Raw genomic sequence first — 17280 nt, forward strand, 5'->3', positions numbered from 1 at the left:
ATAATCGGCATCGGCCGATTTTGCTGATAAAAAGCCGATTTAGAACTACAGCGGGACTTTGAAATGACTTCTGTATAGAAGACAGTGTGAGTTGCCTGAGTCATCATAGCAACACTTTCCTCCTCTCTGGGCAGACTGCCAAGAAAAGAACAGAAAGATACAATGTTTACACTTGAATGAATGAAGTCATCTCTGTGTGTAGAAGTTCCCAGTTTAACCATTTAAAGACTAAATCTTTTCTGACACTTGTTGCTTACAAGTAAAAATCCTGTATTTTCTGCCAGAAAATCACTTAGACCCCCCAAAAATTATATATTTTTTTTAGCAGAGATCCTAGGGAATAAAATAGCGGTTGTTGCAATATTTTATGTCACACGGCATTTGCACAGAGGTCTTTCAAATGCATTTTTTTGGGAAAAAAATACACTATTTAAAAATAAAATAAAAACAGTAAAGTTAGCCCATTTTTTTTTTTTCGGTCAAAAGTTTTGACTACCTGTTTTTATTTAATACATAGGTTTTTTTTTTTTTTTTTTAATCTAAATCATACATACAAGTAAACTGATTGGAGGTTTGTTTAATAAATGTTTAAATGTAAGAAATTTTCTGTATCACTTATGAAGACTGCTTTCACACTGGAGCGTTGATGTTAAAAACGCAAGTTTTAGCGGCTCTTCACCATCATTTTAGCGGTGCTATTTGGCTGCTAGTGGGGCACATATAACCCAGCTAGCGGCCGAGGAAGAGGTTAAATGCGCCCATGAAGCACCGCTGCCAAATCGCATTGCATGCGCTTCGGAAGTGGTGCCCATTCATATCAATGGACAGGAGTGGTGGAGGAGCGGTATACACCACTCCAAACATGCTGCTTGCAGGACTTTTTTTTAAGATCCTGCCAGTGCATCACCTCAGTGTGAAAGCACTCCGTCTTTCACACAGACTGCAGGGGAGCCATTTTGCAGGCACTTTACAGGCGCTATTTTTAGCCCAAAAGCGCCTGAAAAACGCCCCAATGGGAAAGGTGTGTTAGATCAAAGGGGGATTAAAAAAATAATAATAATAAATAAAAAAGGAAAAAAATAAATAAAATAAAATCGGCCTAACATATCGGCCCAAAAAAAAAAAAATCGGCATCATATATCGGCTATCGGCCGCCATGATTTCTAAATATCGGCATCGGCCAGAGAAAAACCCATATCGGTCGACCTCTACTTGGGATCGCTGCTAATATTTTCTTCCACGATCGTCTAGTTCAGTGATTCTCAACCAGGTATCCTCCAAAAGATTACTAGGGGTTTCTTCAGCACTGGGCAATTTCTGCCTCTCAGATAAGTTACCACTGACACCATTGATCTTTTTAGCTATCTGTAAGGAGGTCATTCTTCCCAATGATCACAAGTGTAAGGACCATTCTTCCCAGTGACCATCACACTAATGTATCATGAATTGTAGATTCCTAATTTTTAGCAGGGGTTCCCCGAGACTGGAGAACTATTTCAAGGGTTCCTCTGTGTTGAGAAGATTGAGAAAAGCTGTTCTAGTTCATACTCACCTGCCTTTTCTTAATGGACTTTCACTGAGTAAATCACCATTTGATACTTTGTTTAAGTGGACTCTTAAGCAATTTCATTGATATTTTTAGATATTTGCCATTTTTGCACTAGTGCTGCTAATTTTTTCACATTTTTTCTTTGACATATATTTGATGCATCTCGTTTTAGTATAGCAGCTGCTGACTATTTTTTTATCAATATTTTCTGTGTGCGCTGAGGGAGGGATACCGAACAGTGTTATTTTTTTATCTCTCGTTCTTTGACACTTGTCTTTGTACTCCTCACCTGGTTGCCATTAAACACGCTGGACACAACCTGAACCAATTATGTTATCTTGGTCTCATCAGACCACAGGACATGGTTCCAGTAATCCAAGCCCTTAGTCTGCTTGTCTTCAAACTGTTTGCGGGCTTTCTTGTGCATTATCTTTAGAAGAGACTTCCTTCTGGGAAGAGGGCCATGAAGACACATTTGATGCAGCATATGGTCTGAGCACCGACAGGCTGACCCCCCCACCCCTTCAACCTCTGCAGCAATGCTGGCAGCACTCATACCTCCATTCCAAACAGCATCACAGATGGCAATATATTATATTTATAGACGCTCAGTTTATTGCAAAAAAAAAAAAAAAAGTGAAATTCAAGATGTAGCCGAGTGTAGCAAGATGTCCGCTGATACTTCTGACTGCAGGTGTTCTGTCAGGTGAGAAAACCCAGTTGCGGTGGACGCATGCGCAGCTGGCGGAATGTCACTTCCTTTCCCTAATCTGACGGGATGCAGATTCTGACGCAACAAAGGCACTGCTTCACTGGTCACCATCAGGAGGCCACAGAAGAGCAGTGTAATGACATGCAGCCTACACACAGGAAGTGGCTGAAAAGGCTGCAGGAGATCTGCACTGAAAGCTCATGAATTATTCTGACTAGCTGGTTCAAAACATCAGCATATTTGTATTTCAGCATCCTCATGGGCCAAATACCAAACAGCTCAGCAAGAAAGGTTTTGTTTTTACCTCATGCTCCTAAAATCTACATTTTCCAATACTGAACTACACAGTCTATGTAAGTTTGTACAGCCACATGTCATGGCTGCATAGCACCTCATGTCAGGTCACCGTCCTCATCTCACTCAGCGTTCACAGCAACTACAGAGACATGGATGTCCTCACTTTACCAGGACAAACGGAGGATGGCCTGACCTGCTAAGGTCACTTTGGAAATCTTTAGAGAAGACAAACAACCGCATTATCATTACCAGTGTTATAGCAACCTATTAGCTGAGGGCAAAGTATACAAAACTCCTAACAGCTTCAGCTGCCATTTAGGTCACTGAACTTCCTGATCAGAAAATATTCTCAAAGACAAAAATTTCTAAACAAAAAGCCAGATAGTCCTTCAGACTTTTATGGGGGGAAACCAGACTCTGGATATTAAACAATGCCTCAGGCTTGGTGGTCAGGGGGAGAGATATAGTCCATAGATAGATTTTTTTTTATTATTATTATTTTTCAGTAAAAGGAGGAAGAAATAGTGGCCCAGGAGAAATGGTGCCCCATCATTGGCGTCAATAGCAAGAATAACACCCTATTGTTGGTGTCAGTGGGAGGAATAAGGCATCATTGTTGGTGTCAAAAGCTGGTAGAAAAAGCCAGCTCAAAAAAATATTCAATTTGGTGCGCAGTTACACGCATTGATGCAATTATGCGCTTATGCACATAAATTCGCATTCTATTGGCTAGAGCACTAGACACTGCTCTAAAATACGAATAAATCCCACAAGGTATATAGACACTTTGACTAATACAGAAATGTGTTTGGAGGCAAAAAATATAGGACTTTTACCATAGTAGAAGCACATCTATATTCTCTGACCATTTCCCAAGGCTAGTTTCACACTTGTGAAACTGCGGGCTGCATTTTGCATGGGCACGACAGTCTACTCGTTTAATTGAGCTGCTGTGCCTCTTGAAAAAACACAGGGGAAAAGGTCCCTGCTCCATTTTTTTTTTTTAAAGCGCTGTCTGCGCAAAAACTACAAGTGCGGTAGGGTTCCCAGTGAAGGAATGCGCGCTGAGGTTTCCAGTGAGTAGGGGTGCCATTAGGATTCTTGGCAGCCCCACACATCTACTATGCGGCAGCATGTTTTTATGGGTGGTGCGGTCCCGCAGTGGCAATCACGCACATAGGTGGGAACCTAGCCTCCAGGATGTTCACAGTCAGAGCTTTCCTTAGCATTATATATTCTATGTGAGGCATGGCGATATCTGTGATAGTAATGGAGACTAACTATACCCTGGGAGTTGAACATTGCTGGTCTGAAGTCTCCTCAGAACGAATGACCGTGAAAAATATATACACGTTACCATGTTGTATCAAGAATTACTACATTGTTGCAAGTAGAATGACATCTAGCTACTGTACAGATCTTCTAAACCAGCATTTAAAACATATTAAAATGCCTCTGTTCTATTAGGGCTCATTGGAACCAGCCCGTGCACACACCATGCCTTTGTGTAGTGATGGCATGATACATTGAGGAGTTTCCATCTCACCAGCTGCCCACCTTGAGCGAAAAATGGCAGCCGGAGGGGGAGGTACACATACTGTAGTTACGATGTTGTGTTTTGCGTCAAAACCGACACCACATGTGTGTAGCAGGCATTATCGCTGACAAATGCTTCCAATTTTAATGGACTGGCTAAACCGTAACCACATGCAATGCATGCAGCTGCAGCATTATGCTGCGGTCCTTCAAGGGATAAAACCAGAGTCCAGGAAGCAACATATCGCTACTGATCACCCGACAACTGCCTTCTGAAAAGTGATCCATCGCGAGCCTGAACTTTTGCCACAAAATGAAACTTCATTCACCTGCAGCAACAGATGGGGAGGTGCACTGTGCAAAAATGCAGACGGATTGTTATGCAGAGCACCAGAATTATATGGAGTAAACAAGTCAGATAGAAACAATTGTCTTCTACATAACCTTGGGTTGGGTAAGGTTATGTAGATCAGTGCAGCACAATAGATAAGGTGTAACTGACCTCTTAGGCCTGGTTCACACCTATGCATTTCTAGTGTTTTTTGCATTTAGCATATTTGCACTACAATCCATTTAACATGGTTTCCCATGGAACACATTCTGTAGTGCAAATCTGCAAAAAGCACCAAGAATGCATAGGTGTGAATGAGCTCACAGGCCGGTTTCACACTGGTACGACACAACAGTCGTACCACTTTGGATCCGACTTTGCCCTGCGACTTGAAGTCCGACATGCATCGACTTCAATGAACGGGGATCAGACTTTGATCCCCGACAATACCAGACATTGTCTGGAATGAATATTTAGGAGGAACTCCACCCACGCACAATGTAAAAAAATAAAAAATAAATAAAAAACCAGCATTGGTGCCACCCCAAAGAGCATACCAGGCCCTTCAGTCTGGTGTGGATTTTAAGGGGAACCCCCGAAGACAGTGTGGCGTCGCCCCCCCCCCCCCCCCCCCCCAAGATCCAGACCCTTATCTGAGCACATATGATGTCATCCTGAAGCCCCTCCTACTGACCCATGCCTTTTTTTTTTTTATCTGATGTGGAGTTCCCCTTCAAGACCCGCAGAGCACAAGTCGCATGCCAAAGTCGGATCAGTTAAGGCTTCATGTACACTGCTGCTGGTAAACAGACGTTTAGGAGCAGTTGGGCATTTTTTTTTTTTTTTTTTTAACTGCTCCGGAACTCTCCTCTACGTTATCTCAGTACAACACAGGGTCGTTTCTATTAGTTCCTAGGCACTTGAATTGAGGCTTTTGGAATGCAAAAAATGGGTTCAGAAGCCGAGTTTAAAAGGGGAGTTCCAGGCTTTTTATGTTTATTAAAAGTCAGCAGCTACAAAGACTGCAGCTGCTGACTTTTAACGGACACTTACCTGTCCCAGGGTCCAGCGATGCGGGGGAACAAAGCCCCACTGGTTCCCCCCCCCCCGCTCGGCGGCACCGGCATTCTAACTGTGGATACCCGGCTGTGGCTTCACAGCCAGGCACCCATTGCGCATGCGCGAGCAGCGCCGCATACCGTGTCCCAGGTAACTGACAGGAGGGATGGGGCAAAGCTGAGCCCTTCCTGTGCCAAGGAAAAGTGACCTCAAGAACCCAGGCACTGAAGAATGCAGACTATGAGAGACTGCCTAGCAACAGGAATTTAGAGGAGAGTTAAAAAAAAATAAAAATAAAAAAAAAAATCCAAATTTTTATTCATTTCTTTTTTTTTTTTAAGGGCTTTTGGTGAATTTTTTTTTTTTTTATGTGCAACACCACTTTAAGACCCCCATAGGAAAACATTGATTTTCACACATCGAGCTCCCAATGTCGGAGCCTTTGTCATACCAGTGAATGCATGTTGCAGTCTGCATATTCCAGGCGCATTTTGTGTTTTTTTCAATACACGTTTTTGATCCATTGATGTCTATGGAACCAAAAACAAGACAAAAAATCCCTGGTCCTTTGCATAAAATGCACACATGTGAACTACATCCATAGGAAACCATTTTAAATGAAGCACAGTGTGTTCCTGCAAAACTGAATGCATGCCTAGGTGTGAACCAGACCTTAGATGGGATTTGTCTGTATAAGGCGCACATAGTAAGATACATTATCAAACGTATAATTATTACAGATCATCAGTACTCCTAGGCTTTGTTTTTCTTAATACAGCACTGTCACCTTCTCTGTGCAGATTTACATAGATTATTTAAATGTGATCTTTGTTCAGTTTGCAGTCAGGAGGAGTCGTGTTAGTAAATAGGAAGACGGGAGGTATGCAATATCTGCAATAGAAACTGTCTGCCTGAACTGGAGTAACCCCGAGACCTTTGTTCCCTATAGATCGTGTCATTCTTATGGTAACAGCCCAGTGATGACCGGCTGACCAGCTGTAATCTCACACCAAGGGGGGGGGGGAGGGGGGGATACACACCCACAAGTCAGCTCACCGGCCACGTCCAATCACAGGTCAGCTCTGCAACAACACATTCTTTAAAAAAAAAAAGCTTCCAACCCCAAAGAATCCCAGCTTGCTGAATACATGGCGAACACAGCATTGCACCATGCTAGGGGGCCTCATCACTCACATTTCTGTACATTTGAATTTATATATATATATATATATATATATATATATATATATATATATATATATATATATTATATATATATATATATATATATATATACACACACACACACACACACATACATACATACACAGGTCGCGTCTGAGTCACGCTGCAAGTTGTGCCACCCCTGTGTGAACCGAGCCTCAGCGTTGTGATCAGCTATTGTCTATCACTTATCTGTACACAAGAGAAAGATAAATAAATAGAGCCAGTAGGGTTCAATATGGAGTCAAACATTCCCATAGACACTCCTAAACCTTGTAGACAGCCTTCCCAGAGGAGTTAAAGTGAAATTAAAGGTTCATTTTATTTATTTTAAATGACAAAACATACTTACCGCCAATGTGCAGCTTGATTTGCACAGAGTGGCCCCGATCCTGCTCTTCTGGAGTCCCACAGCAGCTCTCTCAGCTCCTCCCCACATCAGATACCCGCCTGGGGAGAAGCGCTCTCCCGGGGGGGAGGTTGCGTTGCAGGCGCCGCCCAGAGTCCAGTATTCGGCGTCCATGGACACCAAATACAGGACTTAGCCCTGCCTCCTGGCGGCCGCGTCACTGGATTTGATTGACGGCAGCAGGAGCCAATGGCTGTGCAGCTATCAATCTATCCAATCAACAGCCAAGAACCCCCTAGCAGAGAGACGGCACGTCCCTATGGGACATTTGAGGTAAGTAAAATGGGGGGGGGGGGGGGGAATCAATCATTGACAGGTGTTTTTTCACTTTAATGAATAGGATGCATTAAGGTGAAAAAAAAAAAAAAAAAAAAAAAAAAAAAAAAAAGTTTACCAGCCCTTTAAATCTGTTATAGCTGCAAAGGGTGGGCCAACTCAATATTGAACCCTACGGACTAAAACTGGGGTGTCATTAAAGTTCATGTGCGTGTAAAGGCAGGCGTCCCAATACTTTTGTAGAATACACACAGTCAACATGACTGCCCATACAAGTATGACTACATTTCCAGCATTATTATGCAGTGTATAACTCAAATTGCAAAATAGCCAAATCATCATAACAAAGGTGATCAAGCAGTAAACAGACAAGGAATCTGGTTGACAGACAACAAGCAGCCTGAGATGAGATCAGATCTAGACATGTCCGCCTCCTAATGTAAACATTACATTTCCTTTCGTAAAACCTAAACTTATTACATTGTATACACAACAATGGATGAGAACTGAAGTGTATAGAGCTCTCTTTGATGGAAGGTGGGTGATGGGTGACTCCATGTTTGATAGGGCAGTTCAATCCTTTACAGTTCAAAGCTGCTAAGGTTCCTGAAAAGACATTGGGCAACCAATCAGGATAGGACTTTATTCCCAGAGAAGGATTACATACAAATGAAAGCCGCTGGGAAGAGGACATGGGGGATTACATGGTCCCGATCCTTGTACTGTGACAGTATTCAGTTTGAAAAGAGCTTATGGGTGGGCACAGGCTATCCATCAGATATTACACTTGTCTACCGCCCCTCCTATTATTATGGGACACATCAATTGTTCCTTGGATTTCTGTGCTGATCTCATTACTATAAGACTGCAATGGATGAGGAGTCATTGTGGAGGACTGACTGTACTAGACTGACACCCCCAGGATACAGATAGGGCCCCCCTCACACATCTGTATGGCACCCCCCAGGATAAGGATAGGGGCGACCCCACACATCTGTATGGCACCCCAGGATACGGTTAGGGGCGACCCCACACATCTGTATGGCACCCCCAGGATACGGATAGGGGCAACCCCACACATCTGTATGGCACCCCCCAGGATAAGGATAGGGCCCCCCACACATCTGTATGGCACCCCCCAGGATAAGGATAGGGGCGACCCCACACATCTGTATGGCACCCCCAGGATACGGTTAGGGGCGACCCCACACATCTGTATGGCACCCCCAGGATACGGATAGGGGCAACCCCACACATCTGTATGGCACCCCCAGGATACGGATAGGGGCAACCCCACACATCTGTATGGCACCCCCAGGATACGGATAGGGCCCCCCCACACATCTGTATGGCACCCCCAGGTTACAGATAGGGGCCCCCCACACATCTGTATGGCACCCCCAGGATACAGATAGGGGCCCCCCACACATCTGTATGGCACCCCCAGAATAGATAGGGCCCCCACACATCTGTATGGCACCTCAGGATACAGATACGGGGCTCCCCCATACATCTGTATGGCACCTCAGAATACAGATACGGGCTCCCCCATACATCTGTAGGACACCTCAGGATAAAGACATTGTCCCCCCTTTATCTTCGAGGTGCCATACAGATTCAGGGACATTTCTGTATTCTGGAAGTGCCATACAGACATGGGGGGGCCCCCCCTTTATGGTACCACCAAGATACAGATCACCCCCCCCCCCCCAGTAGGGCACCTTCAGTAACAGGATAAGGGGCATCATCCTAGCACCTCTACTACAGGAGGGGGCACCAGTTGTATGGCACCCCTAGTATACAAGAGGGGGGAAACACTGCCTAAAGAGACTATGCTCTACTGGAGGGTTAGAATTAAAAAGGGGGGGGGGGGTGTACTGCCCATTACACAAAAGGGGTGGATGGCTGTTCATTAAACAAAACGGGGCACTGTCTCTAGCTGGATACCCTTTCCAACATGAGGGGGTACTCTCCATTACATAGTAAGGGGCACAGACTGTATGGGACGATTGAAAGCAGAGGCTCCAAGTTTTATATAGAAGGATGTACATTATTTAGGGTGGATGTGGTATACAGGTGGTACTGCCTGTATGTCAGATACAATATTGGGGGGGGGGAAAGGGGGGGGGAAAGACAGTCTGTATGTAAGATCCAGTAGGGGAGACACAGCCTGCATGAGCTAGTATGGGGGGCATTGCCTACATGTCAGCTAGTATTGAGGGGGCACTGTCTGTATGTCAGATCCATTATGGTGGGGGGGAGGCATTTGTCAGATCCAGTATGGGGGAGACAGCCTGCACGATCCAGTATTGGGGCTGGGCACTGTCTGTACGTCAGATCTAATATCTAGTATTGGGGGCGGCACCGTCTGCATGTCAGATCCAGTATTGGGGGCACCGTCTGCATGTCAGATCCAGTACTGGGGGGGGGGGGGCACTGTCTGCATGCCAGATCCAGTACTGGGGGGGGGGGCACTGTCTGCATGTCAGATCCAGTACTGGGGGGGGGGGCACTGTCTGCATGTCAGATCCAGTACTGGGGGGGGGGCACTGTCTGCATGTCAGATCCAGTACTGGGGGGGGGGGGGGGCACTGTCTGCATGTCAGATCCAGTACTGGGGGGGGGGCACTGTCTGCATGTCAGATCCAGTACTGGGGGGGGGGCACTGTCTGCATGTCAGATCCAGTACTGGGGGGGGGGGGGGGGCCACTGTCTGCATGTCAGATCCAGTACTGGGGGGGGGGGGGGGGCCACTGTCTGCATGTCAGATCCAGTACTGGGGGGGGGGGGGGGGGCCACTGTCTGCATGTCAGATCCAGTACTGGGGGGGGCCACTGTCTGCATGTCAGATCCAGTACTGGGGGGGGGGGGCACTGTCTGCATGTCAGATCCAGTACTGGGGGGGGGCACTGTCTGCATGTCAGATCCAGTACTGGGGGGGGGGGGGCACTGTCTGCATGTCAGATCCAGTACTGGGGGGGGGCACTGTCTGCATGTCAGATCCAGTACTGGGGGGGGGGGGGGCGCACTGCTGTATGTCAGATCCAGTACGGGGGGGGCACTGCCTGCATGTCAGATCCAGTACTGGGGGGGGGGGCACTGTCTGCATGTCAGATCCAGTACTGGGGGGGGGGGGCACTGTCTGCATGTCAGATCCAGTACTGGGGGGGGGGCACTGTCTGCATGTCAGATCCAGTACTGGGGGGGGGGGGGCACTGTCTGCATGTCAGATCCAGTACTGGGGGGGGGGGGGCACTGTCTGCATGTCAGATCCAGTACTGGGGGGGGGGGGCACTGTCTGCATGTCAGATCCAGTACTGGGGGGGGGGGCACTGTCTGCATGTCAGATCCAGTACTGGGGGGGGGGCACTGACTGCATGTCAGATCCAGTACGGGGGGGGGGCACTGACTGCATGTCAGATCCAGTACTGGGGGGGGGCACTGACTGCATGTCAGATCCAGTACTGGGGGGGGGGCACTGACTGCATGTCAGATCCAGTACTGGGGGGGCACTGACTGCATGTCAGATCCAGTACTGGGGGGGGGGGCACTGACTGCATGTCAAATCCAGTAGGGGGGGGGGGGCAGTCAGTCAAATCCAGTAGGGGGAGAGAGTAGAGCTAGTATGGGGGGGGGGGGGGGGGGGAGGGCAGCATTGCCTACATGTCAGCTCTAGTATGGGGGGGGGGCACTGCCTGTAGGCCAGAGCCAGTATTGGGGGGGGGGGGGGGGGGGTGGGCGACACTGTCTGCATGTCAGATCCAGTATTGGGGGGGGGGACTGTCTGCATGTGGGATCCTGTATGGGGGGACGGGACACTGTCGGTCAGATCCAGTATTGGGGGGTGACACAATGTCTACATGTGGGATCCTGTATGGGGGGGGGGGGGAACACTGTCGGTCAGATCCAGTATTGGGGAGACACAGCCTGCATGATCTAGTATTGGGGGGGGGGGGGACACACCAAGTCTGGCACCACCAGAAGCCGAACTTCTGAGCACCCAGCGGACCCTCTCCCTCCATAGGACTCACCCAGGCAGCACTGGCACACCAGGGCGGCAGCAGTCAGAGCCCCGGCGGACGCCCCATAGATCTTGGTGGCCTCGGTGATCAGGTAGGGCGCTCTCTCCTGCAGGCAGCTGGACACCCCGACATGGTAGACCCCGAGGAAGCCGCAGCCGGCGAAGGACAGGTTCCATCCCCGCTCCCGATCGAACATGGTGGCGATACACGACACACAGCCCCGATCACTGGGATGACATGCCAAGGAAGAACCGCCCGCTCCGATCGTTCAACGTTTAAAGGACTGGCCACAATGACAACCGAGACCCGCCCCCTGGGGGCGTTACATTGAGAGGCAGCAGCAAATCAGAGCACCGAAGAGGAGACCAGCCTCCTGCCCTGCGTGTAAGGATCCCCGGAGTGACGTCACCTAGCGCTGGTCTGGAAGGAGAGAATTAGGGGGGTGACGTCATGCAGGCTGGCGTTATAACACAGGGCGCTTATGCCACAGAATCAGACTTACCCAATAAAGATCAATCTGATTACATCACAGTGCTCAGTATTGGGATCATATTCTACTTCTCCCAAACATTTCTATTGATCTCCCATGTATTCCCAGTCACAGTGTGATCACAGAGCACCCCACATAGGAGCCGCTGGCGAGATGGGATCCCCCACCCTGCACACCCAATAGTCCACTACTTTTATGTGTTTTGTGTTTACTGGGGGGGGGGCTGGTAAAACTTGGATGGGAGATGGAGTATTATGAGATGCCCACTTGACGTCTATATACACGGGGTTTGGTGCCCCCACCATCCTTCAAACTCCAACCCCCTCCCCACCCCCAGACAGCAGCTCTGTCGGAAGGATGGGACTGGGACTCAAACAAAGAAAAAACATCCAGCATACAAGTGTGAACCACAATAAAGTGGGATAGATATCAAGAATAATTAGTACATGTACATTCCTGCAATAAATAATATGCATAAAACATACATTACATATAAAAAGTCAATACATTTTTGCGGTGATAAAAAAAGTGTGCAGATCCACTGTAAGTTGTTTGCACTGACTTCATTGTAACACCAAAACAGAGCTCATACCATCTGCTTGCCAAAAAAATGACTGAAAATGAAAATTATGATGTCATGTGTGCTTATCATCTGCTGGATATTTGCAGGCACTCAAAAAGCAACAATGCAGGTATGATGGCTTTCTCCCAACAGTGGCCTTTCACCACTCCATCCACTCCAGTACCAACCACAGGAAACCTTGTGTAGCGGCGGGCTCCTGAAGAGCATGCACTATTAGTTTTTCAAAATTAAACTTTGCCTAAACTGCAGTTTGGTTTGGGTTTGTCTAAATTTGACTTGTATCAGTCTGACTGGACTGTGAGATGTTCAGCCTTACCACAGGGGGCACTGTCTCTTGTGGCAGGCGTGGAACTATGGTCTGGTCAGGCGCTTAAGTTACTCTCTTTCAGAGCCAGGTCAGTGGGAGTGGCCCTCTCGCGGTGCCCTCTGGGAGAGGGTATTTAACCACTTGCCTACTGGGCACTTAAACACGCCTCCTGCCCAGAACAATTTTCAGCTTTCGGTGCTCTCACACTTTGAATGACAATTACTCAGTCATGCAACACTGTACCCAAATGAATTTTTTGTCTTTTTCCCACAAATAGAGCTTTCTTTTGATGGTATTTGATCACCTCTGGGGTTTTTTATTTTTTGCGCTATGAATGAAAAAAGACCGAAAATTTTGAAAAGAACGAATTTTTCTCAGTTTCTGTGATAAATTTTTCTTCATAAATTTTGGCCACAATTTATACTGCTACATATCTTTGGTAAAAATAACCCAAATTAGTGGATATTATTTGGTCTTTGTGAAAGTTATAGAGTCTACAAGCTGTGGTGCGAATCATACAAAATTGATCACATCTGATGTACTGGTGGCCTATCTCGCTTCTTGTGACCCGAACAAGTCAGGAAAGTACAAATACCCCCCAAATTACCCCTTTTTGGAAAGAAGACATTCCGAGGCATTTAGTAAGAGGCATAGTGAGGTTTTTGGTGTTGTAATTTTTTCGCACAATTCTTTGCAAAATGAAGATTTTTTTTGTTTATTTTTTTCCCCCACAAAATTGTCATTGTAATAGGTTATTTCTCTCACGTGGCATGTGTATACCACAAATATTGCCCCAAAATACATTCTGCTACTCCTCCTGAGTATTACAATACCACATGTGTGGGACTTTTCCACAGCCTAGCCACTTATAGATGGGCAACATGCAGGGAGCGCCATCACGTGTTCTAGGACCATAAATTACACATCTAACTTGACTACCTATCACACTTTTGAAGGCCCTGGAGCACCAGGACAATGACACGTGACACTGATGTGGCACGGATGGCAGATGGCACTGATACGTGGCACAGATGGCACATGACACTGATAGGTGGCACTGGGGACACATGGCACAGGGAACAGATGGCACTGATAGGTGGCACAGGTGGGCATGTGCACGTGTGTGTGTGTGTGCGTGCGCACTGTCACTGACGCTGCAGCGGTTCATCTCTCCCTCCTCACACGCTTGTCTCTGTGTGAGGAGGGGAGCCGGCGATGAGAGATGATCTCATAGGTTTACATATGAGATCACCGCTCATTGGACATGCCGATCGAGTGCTAAATGGCCGCTGTGCCATTTAGCACGTTAGCCATTTAGCACGATCTGTGATTGGCTGTGTCCGAGGGACACGGCCAAACACAGAACTTCCCCGATGCACACCCGCGGTGGCGCGCATTAGGGAAGTAAACAGGAGGACGTCCAGGGACGCCCTCCCGGTAGTTAGCGTCCGCTCTGTAGCTGTCTTTTGGCTATAGGGTGGGCTCGAAGTGGTTAAGATGCGGACGTCACGTGGTTCGGGTCCAGTATGGCGTGCTGATTACATGGTCCTGGTCCCCCTGACCAGCCCCCAGGAAGGCTATGGCCTGGGGTGCAGATCTACCCGACTTTAACGCCTCGGAGCTGTTTAGCCCAAGGCGGGGAAACTAGATGAGGATTCTGAGGTGGTTGGGTGCCGTCTCTGGTTCGGGAGAGACCCAGTGTTCTTCAAGCATTCCAAGGGAGGACTCTTTAGAAGAACACCACGCACGGGTTGGTTTTCTTAACAAGAGCCTGGAAGGGCTGAAGTTACAGAGAGAATCCGGTCTTATGGATATCGCCAAGCAGGCTGAAAGATCCAGGTATCCTACAAGTGTTCTACAGCTTGGTTTCCCTACGTGTTCTGCAACAACGTCTGTGACAAAGACTTTGTTCCTGAGTAAGCACCTTGTTGGCTGCTAAGCCTTGTGAGAGGGACTGTCCAACCTGAGTGTTCATCCAGCCGCGAATGGCTATTCTCTGGATGCAGTCAAAGTAAACAAGTTCTTTAATGTTTTTTGGACTTTGACATTGAGAGTACCTGAACTTCCTTTCCAACTCTCTGATCCTAAGTTAAAAGACTGTTCAATGGTTTGAGTTTTGCAAATAAAATCCATTCAAGTGGATCTATTGTCAGTCTCAAGTTACTGGGTCATCTACCACAGGACATCCCCTAGACATGCAACAAGGAGAGCGGAAGGTAACGGTAAGCCCAGAAATAACCAGCAGCTCCTTCGGGGGTTAGTGCTACACCTGTATATACAAAGAATAAAGCATTCTATAGTGCAGTGATGGCGAACCTTGGCACCCCAGATGTTTTAGAACTACATTTCCCATGATGCTCATGCACTCTGCAGTGTAGCTGAGCATCATGGGAAATGTAGTTCCAAAACATCTGGGGTGCCAAGGTTCGCCATCACTGCTATAGTGCATGACCAAGCCAAGTAAACAATTTGTCTCTTTATCCCAGTAAAGTTTGTTGTAAGTACATTACTTTAATAAAACAGCACAGTATGTCCTGGTCATGCACTATAGCATGCTTTATTCTTTGTATATACGGGGTTTCCTATGGTTGGTACTGGACTGGATGGAGTGGTGAAAGGCCAATTTTGGAAGAAAGACATCATACCTGCATTGTTGTTTTTTGAGTGAAGTGGCTGTAAATATAAGGCAGATGACAAGCACACATGACCTCATCATTTTAAGAGGACACATTTATTGGTAAGCAGATGGTGTGTGCTTCGTCTTGGTGATGTTACACTGAAGTCGGTGCAAAAAGCTTCCAGTGGATCTACACAAGTTTATCATGGCACAATTATATTGGTCTTTTTGTATGACATGTATTTACTGCACTAGCACTTTGGACGTACATATATTAATTATTCTCTATATCTATCACATTGCACTTTTACATGAAAAGTCCAATTGGATTTGCCTGTCTGTTTTACAGGCGGACCCAACTGGACCCTCTATTCCAGGGGTGTCCAAGCTTTTTTCAAAGAGGGCTAGATTTGATGAAGTGAACATGCTTGAGGGTGGTACTGTCTGTATGTCAGATACAGTATTTCGGGGGGGGGCATTGCCTACATGTCATGTAGTATTGAGTGGGCACTGTATGTGAGATCCAGTATGGTGGGGGGGGCGTTTGTCAGATCCAGTATGGGGGAGACAGCCTGCATGATCCAGCATTGGGGCTGGGCACTGTCTGCACATCAGATCTAGTACTGGGGGGGGGGGCACCGTCTGCATGCTGCCAGATCCAGTACTGGGGGGCCTCTGTCTGCATGTCAGATCCAGTACTGGGAGGGGGGGGGGGCACCATCTGCATGCTGCCAGATCCAGTACTGGAAAGGGGGGGCCCCCTCTGTCTGCATGTCAGATCCAGTACTGGGGGGGGCACCACCTGCATGCTGCCAGATCCAGTACTGGGGGGGCACTGTCTGCAAGTCAGATCAAGTACTGGGGGGGGGGGGGGGGCACTGTCTGCACGTCAGATCCAGTACTGGGGGGGGGGGGGCACTGTCTGCACGTCAGATCCAGTACTGGGGGGGGGGGCACTGTCTGCACGTCAGATCCAGTACTGGGGGGGGGGCACTGTCTGCACGTCAGATCCAGTACTGGGGAGGCGCACTATCTGCACGTCAGATCCAGTACTGGGGGTGGGGCACTATCTGCATGTCAGATCCAGTACGGGGGGGGGGGGGGGGGGTGGGGCACTATCTGCATGTCAGATCCAGTACGGGGGGGGCACTATCTGCATGTCAGATCCAGTACGGGGGGGGGGGGGGGGGTGGTGGGGCACTATCTGCATGTCAGATCCAGTACGGGGGGGGGGGGGCACTATCTGCATGTCAGATCCAGTACGGGGGGTGGGGCACTATCTGCATGTCAGATCCAGTACTGGGGGGGGGCACTATCTGCATGTCAGATCCAGTACTGGGGGGGGGGGCACTATCTGCATGTCAGATCCAGTACTGGGGGGGGGGGGGGCACTATCTGCATGTCAGATCCAGTACTGGGGGGGGGGGCACTATCTGCATGTCAGATCCAGTACTGGGGGGGGGGGGGCACTATCTGCATGTCAGATCCAGTACTGGGGGAGGGTGGGGCACTATCTGCATGTCAGATCCAGTACTGGGGGAGGGTGGGGCACTATCTGCATGTCAGATCCAGTACTGGGGGAGGGTGGGGCACTATCTGCATGTCAGATCCAGTACTGGGGGAGGGGGTGGGTGGGGCACTATCTGCATGTCAGATCCAGTATTGGGGGGGGCACTATCTGCATGTCAGATCCAGTACTGGGGGGGGGGCACTATCTGCATGTCAGATCCAGTACTGGGGGGGGGGGCACTATCTGCATGTCAGATCCAGTACTGGGGGGGGGCACTATCTGCATGTCAGATCCAATACTGGGGGGGGGGGGGGGCACTATCTGCATGTCAGATCCAGTACTGGGGGGGGGGCACTAT

The 17280-nt window shown here is 48.2% G+C and overlaps 1 protein-coding gene across 1 annotated transcript in view; it reads right to left on the minus strand.

Moving 5' to 3' along the window:
- The window catches only part of LOC143960617 (patatin-like phospholipase domain-containing protein 2), a 36345-nt gene extending 24655 nt beyond the window's left edge, over positions 1–11690 (minus strand). Inside the window, exon 1 of the mRNA XM_077469387.1 lies at positions 11425–11690. Coding sequence (XP_077325513.1) covers positions 11425–11611 — 187 coding nt within the window. The 5' untranslated portion in view covers positions 11612–11690. The remainder of the gene's footprint in view (positions 1–11424) is intronic.
- Positions 11691–17280: the final 5590 nt, after the last annotated feature.

Source organism: Lithobates pipiens, unplaced genomic scaffold, assembly GCF_037356315.1.
Source record: "Lithobates pipiens isolate NorthernLeopardFrog02 unplaced genomic scaffold, aLitPip1_a1.2 Scaffold_8, whole genome shotgun sequence".
Taxonomy (NCBI): domain Eukaryota; kingdom Metazoa; phylum Chordata; class Amphibia; order Anura; family Ranidae; genus Lithobates; species Lithobates pipiens.